This window comes from Anolis carolinensis, unplaced genomic scaffold (genome assembly GCF_035594765.1).
Source record: "Anolis carolinensis isolate JA03-04 unplaced genomic scaffold, rAnoCar3.1.pri scaffold_13, whole genome shotgun sequence".
In the NCBI taxonomy this organism is placed as follows: Eukaryota; Metazoa; Chordata; class Lepidosauria; order Squamata; family Dactyloidae; genus Anolis; species Anolis carolinensis.
Window position 1 is genome coordinate 12,013,804 of NW_026943824.1, and position 25,046 is coordinate 12,038,849.

At 40.9% G+C, this 25,046-nt stretch overlaps 1 protein-coding gene across 3 annotated transcripts in view; it reads right to left on the minus strand.

The window, feature by feature from the left end:
* The window catches only part of lmf1 (lipase maturation factor 1), a 120,044-nt gene that overhangs the window by 91,640 nt on the left and 3,358 nt on the right, over positions 1 to 25,046 (minus strand). The window contains exons 2-4 of one of the 3 annotated variants that reach the window (XM_062964711.1): positions 23,037 to 23,346; positions 19,787 to 19,797; positions 1,429 to 1,577 (exon numbers count right to left, since the gene is read on the minus strand). The exons of 1 other annotated variant lie outside the window; for it this stretch is intronic. In XM_062964711.1, coding sequence (XP_062820781.1) covers positions 1,429 to 1,577; positions 19,787 to 19,797; positions 23,037 to 23,346 — 470 coding nt within the window. Of the gene's footprint in view, positions 1 to 1,428; positions 1,578 to 2,798; positions 2,830 to 19,786; positions 19,798 to 23,036; positions 23,347 to 25,046 lie in introns of those variants that run through there. One more of the 3 variants, XM_062964709.1, reaches the window with a different exon arrangement.

The following is a 25,046-nucleotide window of genomic DNA, read 5'->3' on the forward strand; positions in this document are numbered from 1 at the left end:
TTGATACAATTAAAAATCCTGTCAAAAACCTCCATGGGGCCTTAAAACCCCAGCCGTCAGCCTGGCTGGAAGGCCCCATGGTGATCGGAGGAGGAGGGGCCTCCACGCAGCGGGGCCTGTGACGCCCGCCGAAGAGGAGGGCCGCGAGGCCCCAAGGTTTCTTTTTTCTTTTCTTTTTTTAATGTTGAGGCCTGCAGAGGCGAAGGCGGGGGGGGGGGGGGAGGAGACTTCCAGAAAGCCCCCCCCCCCCCCCACGAATTGCACCGCAGCCTCCTCCGTGCCCCGCAGGCCTCAGGGCGGCCCCAGCCAGGAGAGAGCCGGAGCCGGAACCTCCCCCCCCCCCCCAAGAGCCAGGCTGGAGGGAGGCCGCAAGGACCGAGGTTTCTTTTCTTTTAACAATTTATTTTCTTTTGGAGGTAGAGGCCTGAAGGGGTGGCCTCAAGGCCGGGAACAGACCGCCCCCCCCCTCGTGTCTTAAAGGGTCCTAAACCCTCCCTCCCCTTTCCCCCTCTTCGGACGAAGGCCCTCCCTTCCCAGCCTCAGCTGCCTGGGCCTCTGTCTCTCTTCCGCCTGCCTGTGCTCTCAGGCAACAAATATCATATCTACAATTACTGTGGTGTAATAATACAGAACAATATAATCTCTAAAATCAGGACATTCAATAAAGAGGAACACTCTGAAAATGGGAATTCCAGACAGGAAACCAACAGGGCCAGCTAACACCTCCCAACAAAGGATTCCCCCAGGCAGGAAGCAACAATATAATCTCTAAAATCAGGACATTACATAAAGAAAACACTCTGAAAATGGGAATTCCAGAAAGGAAACCAACAGGGTCAGCTAACACCTCCCAACAAAGGATTCCCCCAGGCAGGAAGCAACAATATAATCTCTAAAATCAGGACATTACATAAAGAAAACACTCTGAAAATGGGAATTCCAGAAAGGAAACCAACAGGGCCAGCTAACACCTCCCAACAAAGGATTCCCCCAGGCAGGAAACAACCAGGCTTCCAAACAGCAAGGCTATTCAGGGCTGTTCAACCTGACCAACCAACATTTCCCCTTCATAGTACACCCTCAGGGTTTCAAGCCATGAGGCTACTCCATCTCATTCAGCCTGCCCAAGAAAGGATGCCCCTATGTAGAAAGCAGTCAGTCTTTGAAACAGCGAGGCTATTCAGTGCCATTCAAATTGGCTAAAAAACCATTTCCCTACAACGCAACTACCCAGCCTTCCAAGCAGCAAACCTATTTCATTGTATTCCAGCTCACCAAACAAGGATTCACGTAAGGAGAAAACACCCAGACTTTAAGACTGCAAGGCTATTCACTGCTATTCCAACTGGTCAACAAATGATTCCCATCAGCCACAGCAACGCGTGGCCGGGCACAGCTAGTATAATATAATATAATAATGCAACGTACCGCTCCAAGCATGATCCTGAAAATCAGCCACCGATAGGCCCAGATGATGATGCGGGAAGGAGGCGTGTTTTTCGGCAAGCGGGAAAGTGTCCATAAAGGGCAGAGGAATATTCCCAAAAAGCCTGTTTCCAGAAGCTGGGATTCCCATCCTGGAAGGAAATCAGGGAGCATTTCAACAAGGACAAAGAAAGACATCTTTGTCTGACATAGATTTCAACACAAGGTGGGACAAAATCTCCACTTTGAACATTTTGCAGAAAAGAAAATGCATTTTTCTGCAACAGCAAAGGACTGAAATCAGTTTGAAACTGCATTATACGACAGTGTAGATGGCACTCATGTTGCCGTTCTATCTGATAAGAGATGTTTGTAAAATACACAGCGGAATAGCATGCTTTTGCTATTATTATTATTATTATTATTATTATTATTATTATTATTATTATTATTATTATTATATTATGACACAGCAAACAAGATAGACATGCTGGATATTATTATTATTATTATTATTACATCTTTGAAATTTTAACTTCCGTCCAAAGAATTGAAAATAAATACATTCAACAAATGGAAAATAATGAAGAAGAAAAAACAGTGATTCCCAGTGCAACAATTGATATCTCAGTGCAATAATGAACCAATTACAGATGACAATTGGAATGTCTCCTGACATATGTTTTTGGATTGTGTGATTTTAAGTAATTGTTTTCAATGATATGTTTTTATGATGTGATTTTAAAATATATGCTTGTTTTATGTTGATATGTGTTCAAGGCATTGAATTGTGCCTTTGTTGTGAGCTGCCCTGTGTTGTGAGTCCGCTTTGGGTGGGATATACATTAAATAAACAAATATTTTAATTTAATTCTATATTATTATTTTATTATGACACAGCAAACAAGATAGCTATGCTGGATTTCATATCACAAAATCACAACTCGAACACTTCCCAAGTGTCTAGGACTGTGTGATGTATTTTTGGATGATGCGTGCAGATCCCAGTAGGGTGGCCTTTTGCAGTTGGCAGATCGTGATTTTGTCAATGCCTATTGTTTCCAAATGCTGGCTGAGATCTTTTGGCACGGCACCCAATGTGCCCATCACCACCAGGACCACCTGCACTAGTTTCTGCCAGAGTCTTTGATATTATTATATCATAATATAATAATAATATATTATATTATATATTATTATTATTATTTAATTCTACAGTGCATCATCATCATCATTGTTTTTAAGGTGTGTCTCCACTGCAGAATTAAATTGTTGTTGTGTTATAGTTATTGTTATTATTAAACCATAGACAGACAGACAGACAGAAATAGATAGATAATAGATCAATATACTAAAGTTAGGATGGTCCATACTAGGATATTTTCCCATTTTCATGCAGAATTGTGAAAGCTGGACAAGGACAAAAGTAGGACATTTCGGCAAACCAGCATTCCGGTAAAGACAAAACTAATGAATAGGGAACCCCTGCCTTTTAAAAAAAAATCCGATAAAGGCAGACCCAACGCTTCCCTTCAATTAAAACATAATTGCGGTGTTTCCCCTCCGATGATAAAAGAGAGAGCGCTCCCAATTGATGCACATGCTTCCTGTGCTTTCCTGGAGATAATGCCCTCTGCCAAAAAAAGAAAAAAAAGAAAAAGGCCAGGACATTAATTTCGGGGGGTTTTCAGCAGGACCCCATCCATCCACCGTCGCAGCTGCAAAGGGCCGGCTTTGAAAGGGGGATTGTTCCCCCCGAAAGGCAGTATATTTCGCCCCATTCAGACTGGACAAAAATCCCAGTGTGATCGGGCTTTTCAGATGCTAATCATCGCAACCCTGTTCCAGCAATGCAACTGTACACGGGGCTTTGTTTGCCCCCCCCCCCTTCATTTCTCATGGGACCCAAGGCCAAGAAATATTTGTTCTTTGATTGACTTTAAAATAAAAAAAAAACATTGTTTGTGCATTTCCTCCAAAGAGAATGTGAAAGATGGAAGGGGCTCCAAAGGCTATCTAGTCTGACCTCTTCATCCTGCACATTCAAGGAGAATATCCATCCAAATATCTCTATTGTTTACCTATTTATTTATCTATCTATCTCTACTGTCCGCCCATCTATCAATACATCCAAATATCTCTATTGTTTATCTATCTGTCTGTCTATCTATCTATCTCTACTGTCCATCCATCAATACAACCAGATATCTCTATTGTTTACCTATCTGTCTGTCTGTCTGTCTATCTCTACTGTCCGTCCATCTATCAATACATCCAGATATCTCTATTGTTTACCTATCTATCTGTCTGTCTGTCTCTACTGTCCATCCATCTATCAATACATCCAAGTATCTCTATTGTTTACCTATCTATCTGTCGATCTATTTATCAATACATCCAAATATCTCTATTGTTTACCTATCTATCTGTCTGTCTTATCTCTACTGTCCGTCCATCTATCAATACATCCAAATACCTCTATTGTTTACCTGTCTGTCTGTCTGTCTATCTCTACTGTCCGTCCATCTATCAATACATCCAAATGTCTCTATTGTTTACCTGTCTGTCTGTCTGTCTATCTCTACTGTCCGTCCATCTATCAATACATCCAAATGTCTCTATTGTTTACCTGTCTGTCTGTCTATCTCTAATGTCCGTCCATCTATCAATACATCCAAATATCTCTATTGTTTATCTATCTATCTATCTCTACTGTCCATCCATCAATACATCCAAATATCTCTATTGTTTATCTATCTGTCTGTCTGTCTATCTCTACTGTCCGTCCATCTATCAATACATCCAAATATCTCTATTGTTTATCTATCTGTCTATTTATCTCTACTGTCCATCTATCAATACATCCAAATATCTCTATTGTTTATCTATCTGTCTATCTATCTCTACCGTCCATCCATCAATACATCCAAATATCTCTATTGTTTACCTATCTATCTGTCTGTCTGTCTCTACTGTCCATCCATCTATCAATACATCCAAATATCTCTATTGTTTATCTATCTGTCTGTCTGTCTCTACTGTCCATCTATTTATAAATACAGTAGAGTCTCACTTATCCAAGCTAAACGGGCCGGCAGAAGCTTGGATAAGCGAATATCTTGGATAATAAGGAGGGATTAAGGAAAAACCTATTAAACATCAAATTAGGTTATGATTTTACAAATTAAGCACCAAAACTTCATATTATACAACAAATTTGACGAAAAAAGTAGTTCAATACGTAGTAATGTTATGTAGTAATTACTGTATTTACGAATTTACTACAAAAATTGCTTGGATTATCCAGAGGCTTGGATAAGCGAGGCTTGGATAAGTGAGACTCTACTGTACATCCAAATATCTCTATTGTTTACCTGTCTGTCTGTCTGTCTGTCTGTCTGTCTGTCTCTACTGTCCATCCATCTATCAATACATCCAAAAATCTCTATTGTTTACCTAGCTATCTGTCTATCTATCTCTACTGTCCATCTATTTATCAATACATCCAAATATCTCTATTGTTTACCTACCTCTGTCTATCTCTACTGTCCATCTATCTATCAATATCTGTCTATCTATCTCTACTGTTCATCCATCAATACTTCTAAATATCTCTATTGTCTATCTATCAAGTCTATCTATCTATCTATCTATCTATCTATCTATCTATCTATCTATCTATCTATTATCTCTATTGTCCATCCATCTATCCAAACATCCAAATAGCTCTATTGTTTGTCTGTCCGTCCATCCATCCATCCATCTAGATATCCAAGACAAATCGTGGTTTACCTTTCAATCCTACCTTTCGCGATGTTTTCAACCAAGTATGGGTTTCAATAATTTGAGTTCCCTTATTGGGGATAAGGTGGGATACAAATAGAAGAGGATGCGGTGGATAAGGGGGCAAAAGGAAGCAGCTACAGTGGTCACCAGTACGTGCCAGTTTTTGGCCAGTTTGCCCAGTGTGGCAAGCGACAGAAGGGCTATTTCTTTTGCTTTGGGTCTTTCCCCAGCACCTGCCCATCTTGATCCAGAGTTGAATTCCTGGCACCGGCAACCATTTCAAAACAGGCTGGGATTTATCAATTTGGGGGTCGGACGGGCGACGACAGGGATTGTTCCAAGACGCAGCTGGAAAGACGGAGGGAAAGAAAAGACGAAATCCTAATGATGTGCCAGAGAGAAGGCAATAGCTCTCCCAGCTGTTTTGAAAAATGCAACAGCTGAGAGCCACGAGAGTTACAACCGTTTAATGCTAGCTTGTGCCTGGGATCCTGGGAATTGTAGTTTCCCAAGGGCTAGGGAGTCTGATTCGGGAGAAGTAGGGCTTTCCAACTTGGTTCCACCAAACTATTTTGGGGTTTGGTGGCCAGAAATCCTGGGAATCACGGTGCAAAACAAATTAAGAGGATTTTCTTGGCCCCATTCCTTCCTCAGGGGCTTCCCACTGTCTTCCTCTGAGGCTGAGAGAATGTGACTCACCCAATGGGCTTCGTGTTTCTGGGCAGATAGTCTTTAGGTATAGTTGTACTCACTGAAGTCCAAACAGCAACATGCATCCACCTCCACTGAGGTGTAAAGCAGACACTGAATACAAAATGGAGTCCTGAGTCTGAACATGCTCAGTACAATCACTTGTCTATAAGAGGTGCAATCAAACTGGCAAATCAACATACACATAGAATACAGGTAGCAAATATGGCTCGGGAGGTTGCTATTTCCAACATTATGCTCTCCAGAGTCACAATCCCATGCTCCAAAACCACAACAGAGTGCTGGGAATTACAATCCAAAGCTTTGAGAGCCGTTGGACCAGCGCTCCCTGGAAAAGGACCCTAAGTCTTCTCAAACTACAAATCCCAGGATACGGAAATTTTAAATGGCATTGATTGAGACCAGGCCTAAATACTCCAAAGATACCCAATTGTATCTGATTTTGGAAGCTAAGCAGGGCCAGCCCTAGTAAGTATTTGGATGGGAGACCGCAAAAAGCATTTCTGGGGATATCTAGCTGAAGGAAAACTATGAAATGTACGAGGTTCGCCATATATCCACTGCTAGGGCTTCCAGAGTATGGGGAAAGGGCCTTTGGGGACTACCACTCCCATAACCCCCTTGCCAGGATGCTAGGACTCCAAGTACAAGTCATAAATCAACAGGAAATTTCAAAGCACAAAGATCCAAGATGTGACTTGGGTCCCCAGGCTCTTGTAGGGGATTCAGGGCTTTTGGACTATGAATTACCCAATCCTTGGGGGATTCTGGGAGTGGCAGTCCGAACCGGAGACCCATTTGCTCCAGGAGGCCCAGGCACACGGATACTTCTGGGAGCGAAAGGGTCGCCCGGCCGGCCCACCTGCTCGCCTTCTCTCCGGTTGGATCTCGTCGGGTTTCAGCAGCTGCGAGGACAATGGGCCCTACTGTTATCTCTGCCGTTGGGCCGGGAGGCCCTTGGGGAGGGAACCAGAATGGGGAACGTGGCCCAGATTTCAACGGCTCGCACCCGCCGCACACGTGTTCCCCAACGGCCGGGACGTGCAACTCGACGGGTGCGGAAAAACGAGCCTGTGTTGCATCCCGCTCTCTTTTTCTTCTTCTTTCTTTTCTCATTCCTATCATCCTCATTTTGCCTTCCTTTTCCTTGGGCTCCGAACACTGTAATATTCTGATTTACGGTGCAGCTATGGAAAGGGAGAACCTGAGCATCAAAAGCCCATCGATCAAGGAGCCTTGACAAGGAAACGGCTGAAAGGTTGGCAGAAACCTTTCGAAAGAGAGGTCTCCCAATGGGAAACGTGGAGGAAAAGCCACACTTTCCGTCTTGCCGGACCCATAAGAGGGGTATTTGGGGAAAGACCCATCATTCATCGCTTTCTTCGCACATCAATCCACCACCACCAAATGGATTTTATCACATGCCCAGAGGCTTCATAAAACACATTTTGGGGTTGCAGAGTCAGCTGTGTTTTGGGGTTTCTGCCATTCCCAAAGGCTCTGTCTTCATAATAATAACAACAACAACAACAACAACAACCATAATACTAACATAATAATAACCATAATAACAACAACAACAACAACAACAATAATAATAGTAACAATAATAATAATAATAACAACAACAACAACAACAACAACAACAACAATATGGCCATAAACACCTGGGCCATACCTGTCATAAGATATACTGCTGGCATTATAAATTGGACACAGGCGGAACTGGACAATTTGGACAGAAAAACAAGAAAACTCATGACCATTCATCATTCACTGTTCCCTCACAGTGATGTTGACCGGCTATATCTGCCTAGAAGATCAGGGGGCAGAGGACTCTTACAAGTCAAACAAGCAGTCAAAGAAGAAGAACATGCCCTGGCAGAATATGTCAGGCAAAGTGAAGAACATGCTTTGATTGAAGTCAAAAAATCAGAAACTCCTCAAAACACAGCAGACAAAGAATCCGTACAAGAAAACCGCACTACAAACTAGAGCCGACAGCTGGCACAACAAAACATTGCATGGAAAGTTCCTTGACAAAATTGAAGGAAAAGCTGATAAGGAGAAGACCTGGCTCTGGCTCACGAATGGGACCCTGAAGAAGGAGACAGAAGGCCTGATCCCTGCAGCCCAGGAGCAAGCCATCAGGACAAAGGCAATTCAGGCCAAGATCGAAAAATCAGTTGATGACCCAAAATGCAAACTGTGCAAGGAAACCGACGAAAGCATTGATCATATCCTCAGCTGCTGTAAGAAAATCGCACAGACAGACTACAAACAGAGGCACAACTACGTGGCCCAAATGATTCATTGGAACTTATGCCTCAAGTACCACCTTCCAGCAGAAAAGAAATGGTGGGATCACAAACCTGCAAAAGTCTTGGAAAATGAGCATGCAAAGATACTGTGGGACTTCTGAATCCAGACTGACAAAGTTCTGGAACACAACACACCAGACATCACAGTTGTGGAAAAGAAAAAGGTTTGGATCATTGATGTCGCCATCCCAGGTGACAGTCATATTGACGAAAAACAACAGGAAAAACTCAGTCGCTATCAGGACCTCAAGATTGAACTTCAAAGACTCTGGCAGAAACCAGTGCAGGTGGTCCCGGTGGTGATGGGCACACTGGGTGCCGTGCCAAAAGATCTCAGCCGGCATTTGGAAACAATAGACATTGACAAAATCACGATCTGCCAACTGCAAAAGGCCACCCTACTGGGATCTGCGCGCATCATCCGAAAATACATCACACAGTCCTAGACACTTGGGAAGTGTTCAACTTGTGATTTTGTGATATGAAATCCAGCATATCAATCTGGTTTGCTGTGTTATAATAAAATAATAACAACCATAATAGTAATGGGTTGCTGTGAGCTTTCCGGGCTGTCTTGTCATGTTCCAGAAGCATTCTCTCCTGATGTTTTGCCCACATCTATGGCAGGCATCCTCAGAGGTTGTGAGGTCTGTTGGAAACTAGGCAAGTGGGGTTTATATATCTGTGGAGTGGTCCAGGGTGGGAGAAACAATACCTAATTTGAAAGGCTAACTCCATCCTGCAGAGTACTGGGATCTGCAGTATGGGGAGGGACTTTGCATTTGCTACAATTACACTTTAACTGTTATAGTTCCACACTGAGCCTGGAGATCTGTAGTTTGGGAAGGGATGGAGCATATTTTGCTATCTCTTTAACGGCTACAGTTCCTTCCTGCGGAGTCCTGGGATCTATAGTTTGGAGAGGAACCTAGAATTCCTTGCAGGATCACTTCAACCTTCGCTCAATCCTGCAAGATCGTCGGATTTGTAGTTTGGGAAGGGACTTAACACACTTTGCAATCTCACTGTAACTGCTACAGTTCTTTGCTGCTGGCTCCTGGGATCTATAGTTTGGAGAGAAACTTAGAATTTCTTGCAATTCACTTTAGCTTTTGCTCCATCCTGTAAAATCCTACAATTTGTAGTTTGGGAAGGGACTGAGCACACTTTGCAATCTCGCTGTAACTGCTGTGGATCTACCTGTCAGGCGGCTGGGATTTATAGTTTGGGGCAAGATTTAGAATGTACTGTGACTTCTTTTTATATGGTCCCATCCTTCAGAATCCTGGGATTTGTAGTTTGGGAAGGGACTTAGCACACTTTGCAATCTCGCTGTAACTGCTATGGATCCACCTGTCAAGCGGCTGGGATTTATAGTTTGGGGCAAGATTTAGAATGTACTGTGACTTCTTTTTATATGGTCCCATCCTTAAGAATCCTGGGATTTGTAGTTTGGGAAGGGACTTAGCACACGTTGCAATCTTGCTGTAACTGCTAGGGCTCCACCCTTTAGGCTGCTGGGATTTATAGTTTGGGGCAAGATTTAGAACGTTCTGTGACTTTATTTTATATGATCCTATCCTTCAGAATCCTGGGATTTGTAGTTTGGAGCAGGGCTTTGAATTCCCTCTGATTTAAGTGCTATGGTTCATTCTTGCAGCATCCTAGGATCATGCAGCAGGGAGTTCCACCGTTCAACAAGGGGAAAAAAGCATGGAAGGGAGGCAGAGAAGGTGAAAGACCTTGCCAAACTACCACTCCCAGGATCCCGTTGCAATTAACCAAGGCAGCTAAAGTGGTATCAAACTGCATGAACCCTACAGTATAGATGCACCCTAAGACCAGGTTGTTGCAAAAGCCACCAGCTCTCTTTCTCGGAAGCATCTGATGTTCAAATAATTTTTTGAAAAGGAATTATCAGTAACTTTATGGTCTTGAAAGTATATATGGCACAAGGGGAAAGAGGAAGAATTGAGCACAAAACTTTTAAAAGCTCCCAATTACTCTCCAGGGTAGTCATTAGAAACTACTTAGGTGACAGGGAAGAGATCGCAGAGCTAATGCAGCAATAAATTAATCTTTCTCAACCTCTTTTTTGGAGCAAAGCTGCAAGTGACAGGGAGAAAGATTCAGTGGGGAAGATTTTTCTTTTCTTTTTGGGGGGATGTTTAAAGTTAATGGGTGTCCTGTTTTGCAGATCCGTAGGTGGCTGTCATTCTGCGAGATGGAGGCGCACTCGGTTTAATGGCTTTCCGGAGTGATTTTGATCGATACGGCAGAGAGCGACCCCTTTTTCTGAAGTTTGGCTGCAAGAAAGGTCTGTGGCGAACAAGGGGTTGGCAAACCCTTTTAGGTCTCGACTAAGATAGAAAAGCGGGGTATAAATGAATATAATAATAATAATAATAATAATAATAATAATAATAATGCACTAAGACCTCTTTATTATAATAATAATAATAATAATAATAATACACTCAGGCCCCTTTAAACTAATAATAATAATAATGCACTCAGGCCCCTTTAATATAATAATAATAATAATAATAATAATAATAATAATAATAATAACAACGCACTCAGGCCCCTTTAATATAATAATAATAATAATAATGCACTCAGGCCCCTTTAATATAATAATAATAACAATAATAATAATAATAACGCACTCAGGCCCCTTTAATATAATAATAATAATAATAATAATAATAATAATAATAATAATAATAATACACTCAGGCCCCTTTAATATAATAATAATAATAATAATAATAATAATAATAATAATAATAATAATAATAACGCATTGAGGCTGCTTTAAGAGAGAAAAGTGGGTAATAATAATAATACTTTGGGCCTTGATTAAGGGAGAAAAGCAGGATAATAATAATAATAATAATAATAATAATAATAATAATAATGATGCACTCAGGCCACTTTAAGAGAGAAAAGTGGGTAATAATAATAATAATATATTTGGGTCTTGATTAAGGGAGAAAAGCAGGAGAATAATAATAATAGTAATAGTAATGATGATGATGATGCACTCAGGCTACTTTAAGGGAGAAAAGTGGGTAATAATAATAATATTTTGGCTCTTGATTAAGGGAGAAAAGCAGGAGAATAATAATAAGAAGAATAGTGTTGTTGAAGGTTGCTGTGATTGGAAATTTGGACTCATGCAAAAGGGTTGAGAGACATTGAAAACATAGCACCAGCATTGTGGAATTAATGCAATTCGGCTCCAAACAGATAGGAAGCCTCTGAGCGTGTGCAGAAAGCCCATTGCACTCCTCTCCCGAGAGCATCTGGGCCCACACAGGCACAGCTGCAAAGACGGTTTCCAAGTCCACACAACTTTGCTTGAACAGCTGCATCGCTAAACATTAAAATGCCATGAATTACAAACGGCACGGGGTGGAACAGAGCAGATAAAGAGTAACTTTTCTCCCCCTTTTATAATGCTAGAACTCGGGTCATTCGGTGAAGCTTAACAGCAGGAGGGTTCGGAACAGATGGACGGAAATATTTCTGCAAATGAGAATCGTCGAAGTCCAAAAAAGTTGGCTAGAGGCCCCAACATCCACTAGCCAGGCCTAGGTTTTTGACAAGAGTTTCCATTATCCACTAGCCAGCTTTGGATTTGGACTAAAGCTCCCATTATCCACTAGCCAACTCTGGGTTTGGACTAAAGCTCCCATCATCCGCTGGCCAGCTTTGTTCTGGATTACAGCTCCAATGCTCACTAGCCAGCTTTGGTTTGGACTAAAAGTCCCATTATTCACTAGACAGCTTTGGGTTTGGACTGAAGGTCCCATTATCTATTAGTCAGCTTTGGGTTTGGACTGAAGGTCCCATTATCCACTAGAAAGCACTGGGTTTGGACTGAAGGTCCCATTATTTATTAGTCAGCTTTGGGTTTGGACTGAAGGTCCCATTATCCACTAGACAGCACTGGGTTTGGACTGAAGGTCCCATTATTTATTAGTCAGCTTTGGGTTTGGACTAAAGGCCCCGTTATTTATTAGTCAGCTTTAGGTTTGGACTGAAGGTCCCATTATCCACTAGCCAAGATTGGGTTTGGACTGAAGGTCCCATTATTTATTAGTCAGCTTTGGGTTTGGACTGAAGGTCCCATTATCTATTAGTCAGATTTGGGTACGACTAAAGGTCCCATTATCCACTAGTCAGCTTTGTGTTTGGATTGAAGGTCCCATTATCCACTATCCAGCTTTAGGTTTGAACTAAAGGTTCCAATACCCATTAGCCAGCTTTGGCTTTGGGCTGCATATATTTCTCCGCCAGAAAAAGGGGGAAATGCAAAATTTGGCTTTTGGTGGCGACCCACGTCTCCCATGGCTCCAAGCCATACAGGTGTTAAGGGGGTAAAAAGACACCCCTTCCCAAAATAATGACCTCAAATAGCTTTGCTGCTGCTTTTAAACAAATACAGCCTTGCTTCCCTTCGGCGGAAATGAGTCCTAGCAACCGAAGCTCCTCAGCATCAATACTGAACATATGGAGGAGTGAACGCAACAATAAATTATCATTTCTGGGCTTAAGGTCAATGGGGGGGGGATATTGGATAGGCACCGCTTGCTTTTGGGGGGAAAGAAAATGAGTATGTTTAAATGTAGCAAAGGGTATGTTTCCCATCCCAGAGTCTGGATGGCCATCTGTCAGGGGTGCTTTGGTTGTATCTTTTTTTGCATAGCAGAAGGGGGCTGGACTAAGTGGCCTTTGGGGGTCTCTTCCAATTCTATGATTGTGTGATTCTACCCACCGCCTTTAAAATAAGAGTTTTCAAAACCAATGGAGTGTAGGGTGAAGGGTTTGGGTTGGGACTTTAGAGATCTAGTTTCAAGCCCTCGGTCATTCTTACCTCGCAGGGTTGTTATGTGATGCACTGGGCCAAGGGTGCATTTACATTATAAAATTAATACATGTTGCCTTGACCATCATCATCATCATTATTATTATTATCCCCAATACTCTGCCCACAATAAAATTAATACATGTTGCCTTGACCATCATCATCATCATCATTATTATTATCCCCAATACTCTGCCCACTATAAAATTAATACATGTTGCCTTGATCATCATCATCATCATCATCATCATCATCATCCCCAATACTCTGCCCACTATAAAATTAATACATACTGCCTTGATCATCATCATCATCATCATCATCATCATCATCATTATCCCCAATACTCTGCTCACTATAAAATTAATACATGTTGCCTTGACCATCATCATCATCATCATTATCCCCAATACTCTGCCCACTATAAAATGAATACATGTTGCCTTGATCATCATCATCATCATCATCATCATCATCCCAATACTCTGCCCACTATAAAATTAATACACACTGCCATTATTATTATTATTATTATTATTATTATTATTATTATTATTATTATTATTCCCAATACTCTGCCCACTATAAATTAATACATGCTGCCTTTATTATTATTATTATTATTATTATTATTATTATTATTATTATCCCCAATACTCTGCCCACTATAAAATTAATACATGCTGCCATGATGATGATTATTATCCCCAATACTCTGTCCACTGTAAAATTAATACATGTCACCTTGATTATTATTATTATTATTATCCCCAATACTCTGCCCACTATAAAATTAATACATGCTGCCTTGATCATCATCATCATCATTATTATTATTATCCCCAATACTCTGCCTTTCTTCTTGCAAAGGATTCCAAAATGCAGCTTTTTGAGAAAGTTTTCCAAGGGAGTTGTAATTATACTAAGTTTTTAAGCCTTCCCTGCCAAAGAATGGGGATGCCTCTCTGAACTACAGTTCCCAGGATGTCTATAGCATTGAGTCATGGCAGTCAAAGTGTTGCCAAAGTGCATTAATTCAACAGTGTGGATGCGCCTTCAGAGGTGATGGACTCTCCATCCCTTGGAGGTCTTCAAATGTTAAGTGTTAAGGATGATAATGATGATAATTTGTACCCAGACGCTTGACTTCTGGGGTGCATCTACACTGCAGAATTGATGGAGTCAGACAAATTTCCCAAAATCCAACTATCACAGGAACAGGAAAAAAAAAGAATACACACATTGGGAGCGAAACCTACCATTAAAACGATTACTGAAGAAGCAGAGGATCTGATTGCAGCAATTATGCTAATCGTCTAAAAGAAGGCAAAGCACCAAAAAAAGAAGAATTGCAAACGGAGGCAAGAAAAAGCAATGGTTAGATAGGGGAGAAAAGGCTTTACAGGCATGGGAAAACTTTGGCCCTCCAGGTGTTTTGGACTCCAACTCCCACACTTCCTAACAGCCTACCGGCTGTTAGGAATTGTGGGAGTTGAAGTCCAAAACACCTGGAGGGCCAAAGTTTGCCCATGCCTGCTTTAGCATCATTGTACAAAGAACTAAAGGGGCATTTATACTGTAGAATTAACACAGTTCGGCACCGCTTGAACTGCCCTGACTCGCCAAACCACAATTCTCAGGATTCCATTCCTTTTCAATGAACTGGTGTTGTTGTATCAGTTCAGGTTCACCCTCTTTGAAGATTTCAGCAGGAATCCCATCAGATCCGCTAGCTTTATTGTTTTTTTGTTGGCTGATGGCATTGCTGACTTCTTCCAAACTAGGCAGTGCTGCAATCTCATCCCTGGCTTGTTGTTGCGGGATTTGTGAGAGGGCCTCTCATGGAATTTAAAGCAGTCGTCGTCGTCTCACTCGTTCAGTTATTTTCGACTCTTCGTGACCTCATGGACCAGTCCACGCCAGAACTCCCTGTCGGCTGTCACTGTCCCCAGTTCCTTCAAGGTCGAGCCAGTCCCTTCAAGGATACCGTTCATCCATCTCGCCCTTGGTCGGCCTCTCTTCCTTTTTCCTTCCATTTTCCCCAGCATCATGATCTTCTCCAAGCTTTCCTGTCTCCTCATGATGTGGCCAAAATACTTCAACTTTGCCTCCAATATCCTTCCCTCCAGTGAGCAGCCATTGGGCATTATTTCCTGGAGGATGGACTGGTTGGATCTTCTTGCCAAGGTCCAAGGCACGCTCAGGATTTTCCTCCAGCACCAAAGTTCAAAACCGTTTATCTTCTTTCGCTCAGCCTTCCTTATGGTCCAGCTCTTGCATCCATGGGTTACTATGGGGAATACCATTGCTTTCACTATGTGGACCTTCGTGGCCGGTGTGATGTCTCTGCTTTTCAGCATTTTATCGAGGTTGGCCATTGCTCTCCTCCCACGAAGTAGACGTCTTCTGATTTCCTGGCTGCAGTCTGCATCTGCAGTGATCTTTGCACCTAAAAATATAAAGTCTGTCACTGCCTCCACATTTTCTCCTTCTATTTGCCAGTTGTCAATCGGTCTGGTTGCCATGATTTTGGTTTTCGTGATGTTTAACTGCAGCCCGGCTTTTGCACTTTCTTCTTTCTTTCCCCTTGGTGATAAGGCTCCTCAGCTCTTCCTCACTTTCGGCCATCAGAGTGTTATCATCTGCATACCTAAGGTTGTTCATGTTTCTTCCAGCAATGTTAACTCCAGCCTTGGATTCCTCAATCCCCGCACGTCGCATGATGTGTTCTGTGTACAAGTTGAATAGGGAGGGTGAGAGGATGCAGCCCTGATGTCCGCACTCCTTTCCCAATCTTGAACCCGTCTGTTGTTCCGTGGTCTGTTCTTACTGTGTATAAAGAAATCTTTATACAGATTTCTCAGGAGACAGACAAGGTGACTTGGTATCCCCATACCACCAAGCACATGCCACAGTTTGTTCTGGGTATTTAAAGCAGTATCGAACTGCATTAAGTCTGCAGTGCAGATCCATCCTCAGGCAAATGCAGCCAGGGGATAGATAGGAACCTGGTGCAAATAAACGGCAACGTCTTAGAGTTTTAGGCAAATCTGGAAACAGTTTTGTTGGAGTCACTCGGGGCTAATTGTTTCCTTCATGCGGGCTACTCCGGCACCTTAATAGGTTTTAATAAAAACTTCCAATTGGGCCAGTAAACCCCTCATTAAGCTGTTTTTAGAGCATGAATTTAAGAGCCAAGAGGGCAAAAGGTGGCCGGGGAGAGAGTTAATGCGCAGCGGCTGTCCTTCCGTCCAGGGGCCACATGGACACCCGACTCCATCAGCTTGAAAAATAGATTTAATAAGGCAAAGCGAGGAAGGAAAGGCTTCCACGGAAGGGAAAGGAGCAAGGAATGATCAGCAACTTGAGCATAAAGTGGCGGGTGCATCCGCACTGTAGAATGAATGCGGTTTGACGCCACTTTTATGGCCATGGCTCAGTGCCGGGAGTTGCAGGCCTGGAATAGATGCACCGTGAGAAATCTCATCCGGAAATGCAAAACCACCAGCCTCGGCTCAGAAAACCACGAAGGAATAGCCGGAGCAAGGGTTCCCTCGGGGTGGAAAACGTTCCCATGACACCCGCCCAGCCAGGCCGGAAAGAGCCAGAGGCTGCAAACAGCTGCACAAAGAGCCCTTCCAGGTGCTCCTTGTGACGTCCCACCTCTGGGCTTGAGGAGGGTCTCCAAGGAAGGAGGAAGATGGGGCACATTAAAGGAAGAAGGATGGATGCTCTCGCCCAGTGGTGTCGACACCATGGCTAAGAAATCTCAACCCAACGGGCAAAAAAGGTTTTTACGTTACAATGCCTGCATCATTGGCACAGCTTTATGCAGAGCGTGTGGCCATCTGTCAGGAGTGCTTTGATTGTGTCTTGAATGTGTTAGCTGGCCCAGACTGTTTAATTCCTTTGCTTTCTAAGTACAGTAGAGTCTCACTTATCCAACATAAACGGGCTGGCAGAATGTTGGATAAGTGAATATGTTGGATAATAAGGAGGGATTAAGGAAAAGCCTATTAAACATCAAATTAGGTTATGATTTTACAAATTAAGTACCAAAACATCATGTTATACAACAGATTTGACAGAAAAAGTAGTTTAATACACAGTAATGCTATGTAGTAATTACTGTATTTACAAATTTAGCACCAAAATATCACAATGTATTGAAAACATTGACTACAAAAAAGCGTTGGATAATCCAGAACGTTGGATAAGCGAGGCTTGGATAAGTGAGACTCTACTGTATTGTTCTTTATTTACTGTCCTGATTTTAGGGGGTTTTTTTACTACTGGTAGCCAGATTTTGTTTATTTTCATGATTTATTTCCAATATTTATATCCCAACCTTTTTACCGGAAGGGTCTCAGGGCGGCGTACAATAACGGCAACAATTTGATGCCTATACACAGCTAAAACACACAGTATATAAAACAGTTAAAAATTATAAATACAATATCTATATATATAAAAGAGCAATGAAATTTCGGCCTAAGACAAAACAACAAAACTACACATCACAGAAACGCTAAACTTGGCAACACAACCCCTCATCCATGCCTCTACGTTCGAACAACAAAAAGCTCCAGCTAATCCAGAAAACGACCAGGCTTTGAGACTGCAAGGTTATTCACTGCTATTCCCCCAGGCCAACAAAGGATTCCCATAAGCCACAGCAACGTATGGCCAGGCAAAGCTAGTAAAAATATGAAATATAAAAGATTTAACCAAAGGTTAGATCCATTCATCCAAGAAGCCTCATGCTATAGCCAAAATCAGTCCATGTCGTCTTTGCCATTTATTCACTGAAAGCCTTTACTCCTTTTTGTTGAAATTGTCCACATCTAGGACATCTAGAAATGGCATATGATCTGACATGATGCCATAAGAATGTGAATGTATATCATTACTGTTTTTAAACTGTTTATTATATGATGTTTTATACTTATTACAGATGTACTTGGATTGTTGTTTACATGACTCCAATATGTTGTAAGATGCTTTGAGTCTCGTGCGGGAGAAAAGCAGGATATAAAGATTTATTATTATTATAATCATAATCATTATTATTATTTTATTGACACAAAGACATAGTATGACACAGCAAACGAGATCTATATTCTGGATTTCGTATCACAAAATCACAAGTCGAACACTTCCCAAGTGTTTAGGACTGTGTGATGTATATTTTATTATTATTATTATTATTATTATTATTATTATTATTATTATTATTGATTTTGTATCACAAGTCGAACACTTCCCAAGTGTTTAGAACTGTGTGATGTATGTTTATGTATTTATTTCCAACATTTGTATCCCACCCTTCTCACCCAAATAACATTTATTATTATTATTATTATTATTATTATTATTATTATTATTATCTTGTTTTCTTTTTTCATGGTGAATTGGATGTTTGGGTGGATGCTCCTGAGGTGGTCCAGGACATGAATCAATCAGGGCCAGCTGACACCTCCCAACAAAGCATTCCTCCAGGCAGTAAGTAACCAGACCCTGAAGCTGAAAGGCTATTCAATGTTAATCAAGGTGGTCAATCGAAACATTGACACTTGCCTCAAACAGACAAGTTCTTTCTTTCTCCCACCCTGGACATTATTCCACGGATATATAAACCCCACTTGGCTAGTTTCCAACAGACCTCACAACCTCTGAGGATGCCTGCCACAGATGTGGGCAAAACATCAGGAGAGAATGCTGCTGGAACATGGCCATACAGCATGGAAAACTCACAGCAATCCAGTAATTCTGGCCATGAAAGCCTTCGACAACACATTAATAATTATAATAATAACAATTAAAATGATGATGATAATATGATAATATGATAATATTGATAATAATGATAATAATAATAATAATAGTGATAATAATGAAGTTCAGATCCATATAAGGCCAGAAAATCACCTTCTTCTCATTATTTTTATTATTATTTTATTATGACACAGCAAACAAGATAGACATGCTGGATTTCATATCACAAAACCACAAGTCAAACACTTCCCAAGTGTCTAGGACTGTGTGATGTATTTTCGGATGATGCGTGCAGATCCCAGCAGGGTGGCCTTTTGCAGTTGTTGTTGTTGTTGTTGTTATTATTATTATTATTATTTTGCAAGGAATGCAGGAAAGCCACAATATTTTCCTTCCAACAGCAGAACAGTGACATTGTGTTGTCCTCTGTTTGTTGTTGTTGGTTGAAAGGCATTAAATACATCCCATTTTAGCCATCGGTAGCATCGACTTCAAAAGAATGGGATGAACGGTTCCTTGCAGGGATTTCTGTCCTTTTTTTCCCCCTTCCTTGCATGCTGCGCGTTTCCTGTCCCTTTGCAGGAAGGATGGCTTTCGCTTCTATTAAAACACTGAGAAATCCTTGGGCCGGCTCTTATTTCAAAACCCTCGCTATTTGGGCAAACAGCGCCTTAGAGGCTTCTATAATAAAAAAGGGGAAATCTATCCAGGTATCCTCAAACAGTTCAACGAACTCTGGATTCGCCAGAAACCACATCCCTTGAACTTGTATAACTTTCAAATAAAATTAGGGAAAGGAGGGAGAAATGGGAAAAAAATTACCTACCCAACAAGGGCCCGGAATATTTTTAAAACCAATTAACAGCGGTAAATGTTCTGAGCTAGGCTCACTTACCAAAGGAATACCTGCAAAAGAATAAGGGATCGGAAGTTAATATGCATTTATTTTTTATTTTTTATCGTATCAGAAGCAGCTTAAGAGCATACTGCAAGTTGCTTCTGGTGTGAGAGACTTGGCTGTCTACACAGACATTACCCAGGGGACGCTTGGATGTGTTACCCTGCAAGCTGGAGCTGACAGACGGGAGCTCACCCCATCTCACGGATTCGAACCACCAACCTTCAAGTCAGCAATCCAACCTTTAGGTCAGCAGTCCAGCCAGCACAAGGGTTTAACCCATTGCACCATTAGGTTCTGCACTGATTCCGGTTCATAGATGTTGCTGATTTTAAAGTACAGTAGAGTCTCACTTATCCAACATAAACGGGCCGGCAGAACGTTGGATAAGCAAATATATTGGATAATAAGGAGGGATTAAGGAAAAGCCTATTAAACATCAAATTAGGTTATGATTTTACAAATTAAGCACCAAAACATCATGTTATACAACAAATTTGACAGAAAAAGTAATTCAATACGAAATAATGCTATGTAGTAATTACTGTATTTATGAATTTAGCACCAAAATATCACGATTTATTGAAAACATTGACTACAAAAATGTGTTGGATAATCCAGAACGCTGGATAAGTGAGTGTTGGATAAGTGAGACTCTACTGTAGTACTGTGGAAATGTTTGGGTTTTACGTGAACATGCCTTCTGCTGACTTATGGCAACCCACTGAATTTTATAATGTAGTTTTGCCAGTTCTTTCCTCCAAAACGAAGCCTATAGAACCCAGGCTGTCTCCCATCCAAATCCTCATCAGAGCTGACACTACTTAATAATAATAATAATAATAATAATAATAATAATAATAATAATAATAATAATAATAATATTTATTTCTGCCCTGCCACCATCCCCCAAAAGCAACCCTGGGCGGATTACAAAGCACTCTTAATGTAAAAATACATATGTTGCAATAAATACAGATACATAAATATCATAGGAAAACATAATAATAATAATAATAATAATAATAATAATAATAATAAAAAAAAATTATTTCTAACCCACCACCATCTCCCAAAAGGGATTTGGGGCGGCTGACAAAGCACTCGTAATGTAACAATACATACGGTACAATTATTACAGATACATAAATATCAAAGGAAAATATAATAATAATAATAATAATAATTATTATTATTATTATTATTATTATTATTATTATTATTATTATTTCTGCCCCGCCACCATCTCCCAAAAGGGACTCAGGGCAGCTTGCAAAGCACTCATAACATAACAATACATACGGTGCAATAAATACACATAAATAGCAAAGGAAAACATAATAATAATAATAATAATAATAATAATAATAATAATAATAATAATAATAATAATAAAATTTATTTCTGCCCCACCAGCATCTCCCGAAAGCAACTTGGGGCGGCTTACAAAGCACTCGTATTGTAACAATAAATACGGTGCAATAAATACAGATATATAAATATCAAAGGAAAACATAATTCTCATCATCAATATATAACAATACCATGGTAAAATCAATCAATCCTAAAATATACTCCCAATAACAGAGCGGACCAAAGGTTTTAAGGAAATTAAGCACGTTCCAGGTGATTATTCTTGAATCTCCATATGCCATAATGCTAGACCTTAAGATGCCCTGCTCAATCTATCCAAAATGGAAGAATTTATTTACTTCAAGGACAGTCACCCCAAAAGGCCTTTCCTTGTTTCGGTCTGCAAAAAAAGTAGATAGATTTTTAGCCAGAAAAAAAGAATGAAGGGACAATTCCTCGGCTCAAACTTCCTTTCCACGCCGACGTCCCGCCAGTTGGACCCGAGTTGAAAAGAGTCTGCAGCGCCTGGCATCTGCAGTCGCCGGCCCAAAACAAATAGATAAACGGCTTCAAAAATTAAAAGAAGGGACTTAAAAAGAATAAATTGGCAGGGAAACTGTGTGGATGATGCTCCCTTTGGTTTTCCATTGGGGCACGTTTGGCTCAGAAATGGGGCACAGGAGAGATCCCACTGCAGGCAGCCAGATCTGAATTAGGGCCACTCCTTTTTCATAGAGTCCTAGAGTTGGAAGAGGTGCCCAAAGGTCATCTAGTCCAACCCTATACCTGCCATGCAAGAAGACAGTATTCAACTCTGGGGGTTGGTGCTCATCTCCATTTCTAAGTCGCAGAGCCGGCGTTTTCCATAGACATCTCCAAGGTCATGTGGCCAGCATGACTACATGGAGCGCCGTTACCTTCCTGCCGGAGCAGTACCTATTGATCTACTCACATTTGCATGTTTTCGAAATGCTAGGTTGGCAGAATCCGGGGCTAACAGCGGGCGCTCACTCCACTCCCCTGCGACCTTTTGGTTAGCAAGTTCAGCAGCTCAGCACTTTATGCTAGTATGAGACAGTCATTAATTAATCAGCCCCAGAGGGTTTTTAATAATCTATTCTGTATTTATTACGGTCTTACCATTTATGTGTTTTAAATGCAATTTTTTATCCTTGTATTGTTGTTTTAATTGATATATTGTATTACTGTTTCATCTATTTTATATTGTGATTTGTATTATGCTGCTTTATTTTGTCCTTATGTTGTTTGGGCCTCTGCCCCATGTAAGCTGCCCCGAGTCCCCGCGGGGAGATGGTGGCAGGGTATAAATAAAGTTTTATTATTATTAGTAATAAAAAAGGTAAAGTTTTCCCCTGATGTTAAGTCCAGCCATGTCTGACTCTGGGGGTTGGTGCTCATCTCCATTTCTAAGCCGAAGAGCCAGCGTTGTCCGTAAACACCTCCAAGGCCATGTGGCCATTGGCATGACTGCATGGAGTGCGGTTATGTTCCCATCGGAGCAGTACCTATTGATCTACTCACATTTGCATGTTTTTGAACTGCTAGGTTAGCAGGAGCTGGAGCTAACAGCGGCCACTCACGCCGCTCCCGGGGTTTGAACCTGGGACCTTTCGGTCTGCAAGTTCAGCAGCTCAGCGCTTTAACACACTTCGTAGTAGTATTCTATTAATGTCATTATTTAAGGGTGCATTTATCATTGCTGTTAGGAATTGTGTGAGTTGAAGTCCAAAACGACTGGAGGGCTGAAGATGCTATACATCTATCAGTGAATCATGACATCCACAACTTGGGCCGTTCTTCGAAAGTTTGGGCTAAAAAACCTAAAATCCTAAAAGAGATGACCATCTCTAGCATTGGGAACTCGGCTGCTTACCAGATCTGCCCCACGTTGACCAGCGAGAGGTAGAGTGTCCACAGGGTGGCCATGAGGACCATGTTGGCGCAAGCGGTGATCAAGACGAAAGCCGAAAGGGCCAAGCCGCCCAAAGCCACGCCATCCAGGGCAGCGTCCATGTTTGACCAGTCTAAGAACCAGAAGACGGTCGGGGCGTAACTCAAGGCGTCCAGGTTGACCTTGCCCTTGGCGTAGCGCTTGACGTCCTCCAAGTAGAGCTTGCAAGGCAGGAGGCCTCTGTCGCCAATGAGGGCCTTGTTTTGGTGGTAGGCCACCAGAAAGGCCACGCCTATGGGGGAAGAACGGGAGAGTGGAGGAGGCAGGTTTCGTCCGGGAGGGACCCCCAGAGGGCATCCAGTCCAATCATAACAACAACAACAAACTTTATTTATAGACCGTCCTATTCCCCCCCAAGGGCGATTTCCAAACATAGGGCAACAATTCAATGCCCAAAGGAAATGATACAAAACAGTTCACATCAAGGCAAAGCACATTAGACAATATAAACAACCTAACTATAACTTAATAACGGAACGACGACTAACATTAGACAATATAAACAACCTAACTGTAACTTAATAACAGAACGACAACTAACAGAACAAGACTAACAAATTTGACTTGGCTTCAATACGCCCAAATAAAACAAAAATATTCGGTGGATAACGAAATTGGCTTCACTACAAATGAAAATTTTTGGGATAAGATCCTCCAAAATGATAAGAAAGAAATAACTAAGATATATGATAGATTATTAGATTGGTTGAATGCAACAGAAGAAGTCAAAAATTGCATGCTACAATGGGCCAAAAACATTGGCAGATCAATAAGTCTGGAGGAGTGGGAAGTCTTATGGGAAAAGAAATTAAAGTATACCTACGCATGGGATTTAAAGGAGAATTGGTTAAAATCATTTCATAGGTGGTATATAACACCGAAAAAATTAGGGGAAATGTACAAAGAAACGCAAAACACTTGCTGGAAATGTAAGACTCATATTGGATCATACTTCCACACCTGGTGGTCATGTTCTGAAACAGGGAAATATTGGAAAATGATACACTCAGAATCCCAAAAAATATTAAAGAAAAAATTCCCATTGAAACCAGAATATTATTTATTAGGTCTGACAGATTCGGAAACAAATTTCAACTCAAATGAAGACAAAATTTTTATATACATCACCACGGCAGCAAGGATTATTTTTGCGAAATATTGGAAATTACAAGACGTTCCAACTAAAGATGAATGGCTAGGAAAAGTTGATGACATTAGAGACATGGACGAATTAACATTTCTGTTAAGATCCTATAGAGTACACCCAACAAATAAGACTGACTGGAATTTATTTAGAGATTATATGGCAACTAATATCACTTAACTTTTTTTTGGAAATTGTTAAAGTAATTAGAAAACATAGGTTCTACCAGGACAAGACAAAACATAATATAATTTAATTAGATTCTCATAAGGGACGAATGGAAGTACAAAACATGTTACATGTGTGTGTGTGTATGTTGTTGTTTTTTAATCTATATATATGTATATAATTTTTTTTGTAATGTGTTGTTGGAAAATTCAATAAAAATTATATTAAAAAAGACTAACAATGAAAAAGGAATAAAAATAAAATCAGACATCATAAAATACAAAAACCCTGATAAAACACATTAAAATTATTTATATATATACACACACACACATATATATATACAGTAGAGTCTCACTTATTCAACACTCGCTTATCCAAGCCTCTGGATTATCCAAGCCATTTTTGTAGTCAATGTTTTCAATACATTGTGATATTTTGGTGCTAAATTCGTACAGTAATTACAACATAACATTACTGCGTAGTGAACTACCTTTTCTGTCAAATTTGTTGTATAACATGATGTTTTGGTGCTTAATTTGTAAAATCATAACCTAATTTGATGTTTAATAGGCTTTTCCTTAATCCCTCCTTATTATCCAAGTTATTCGCTTATTCAA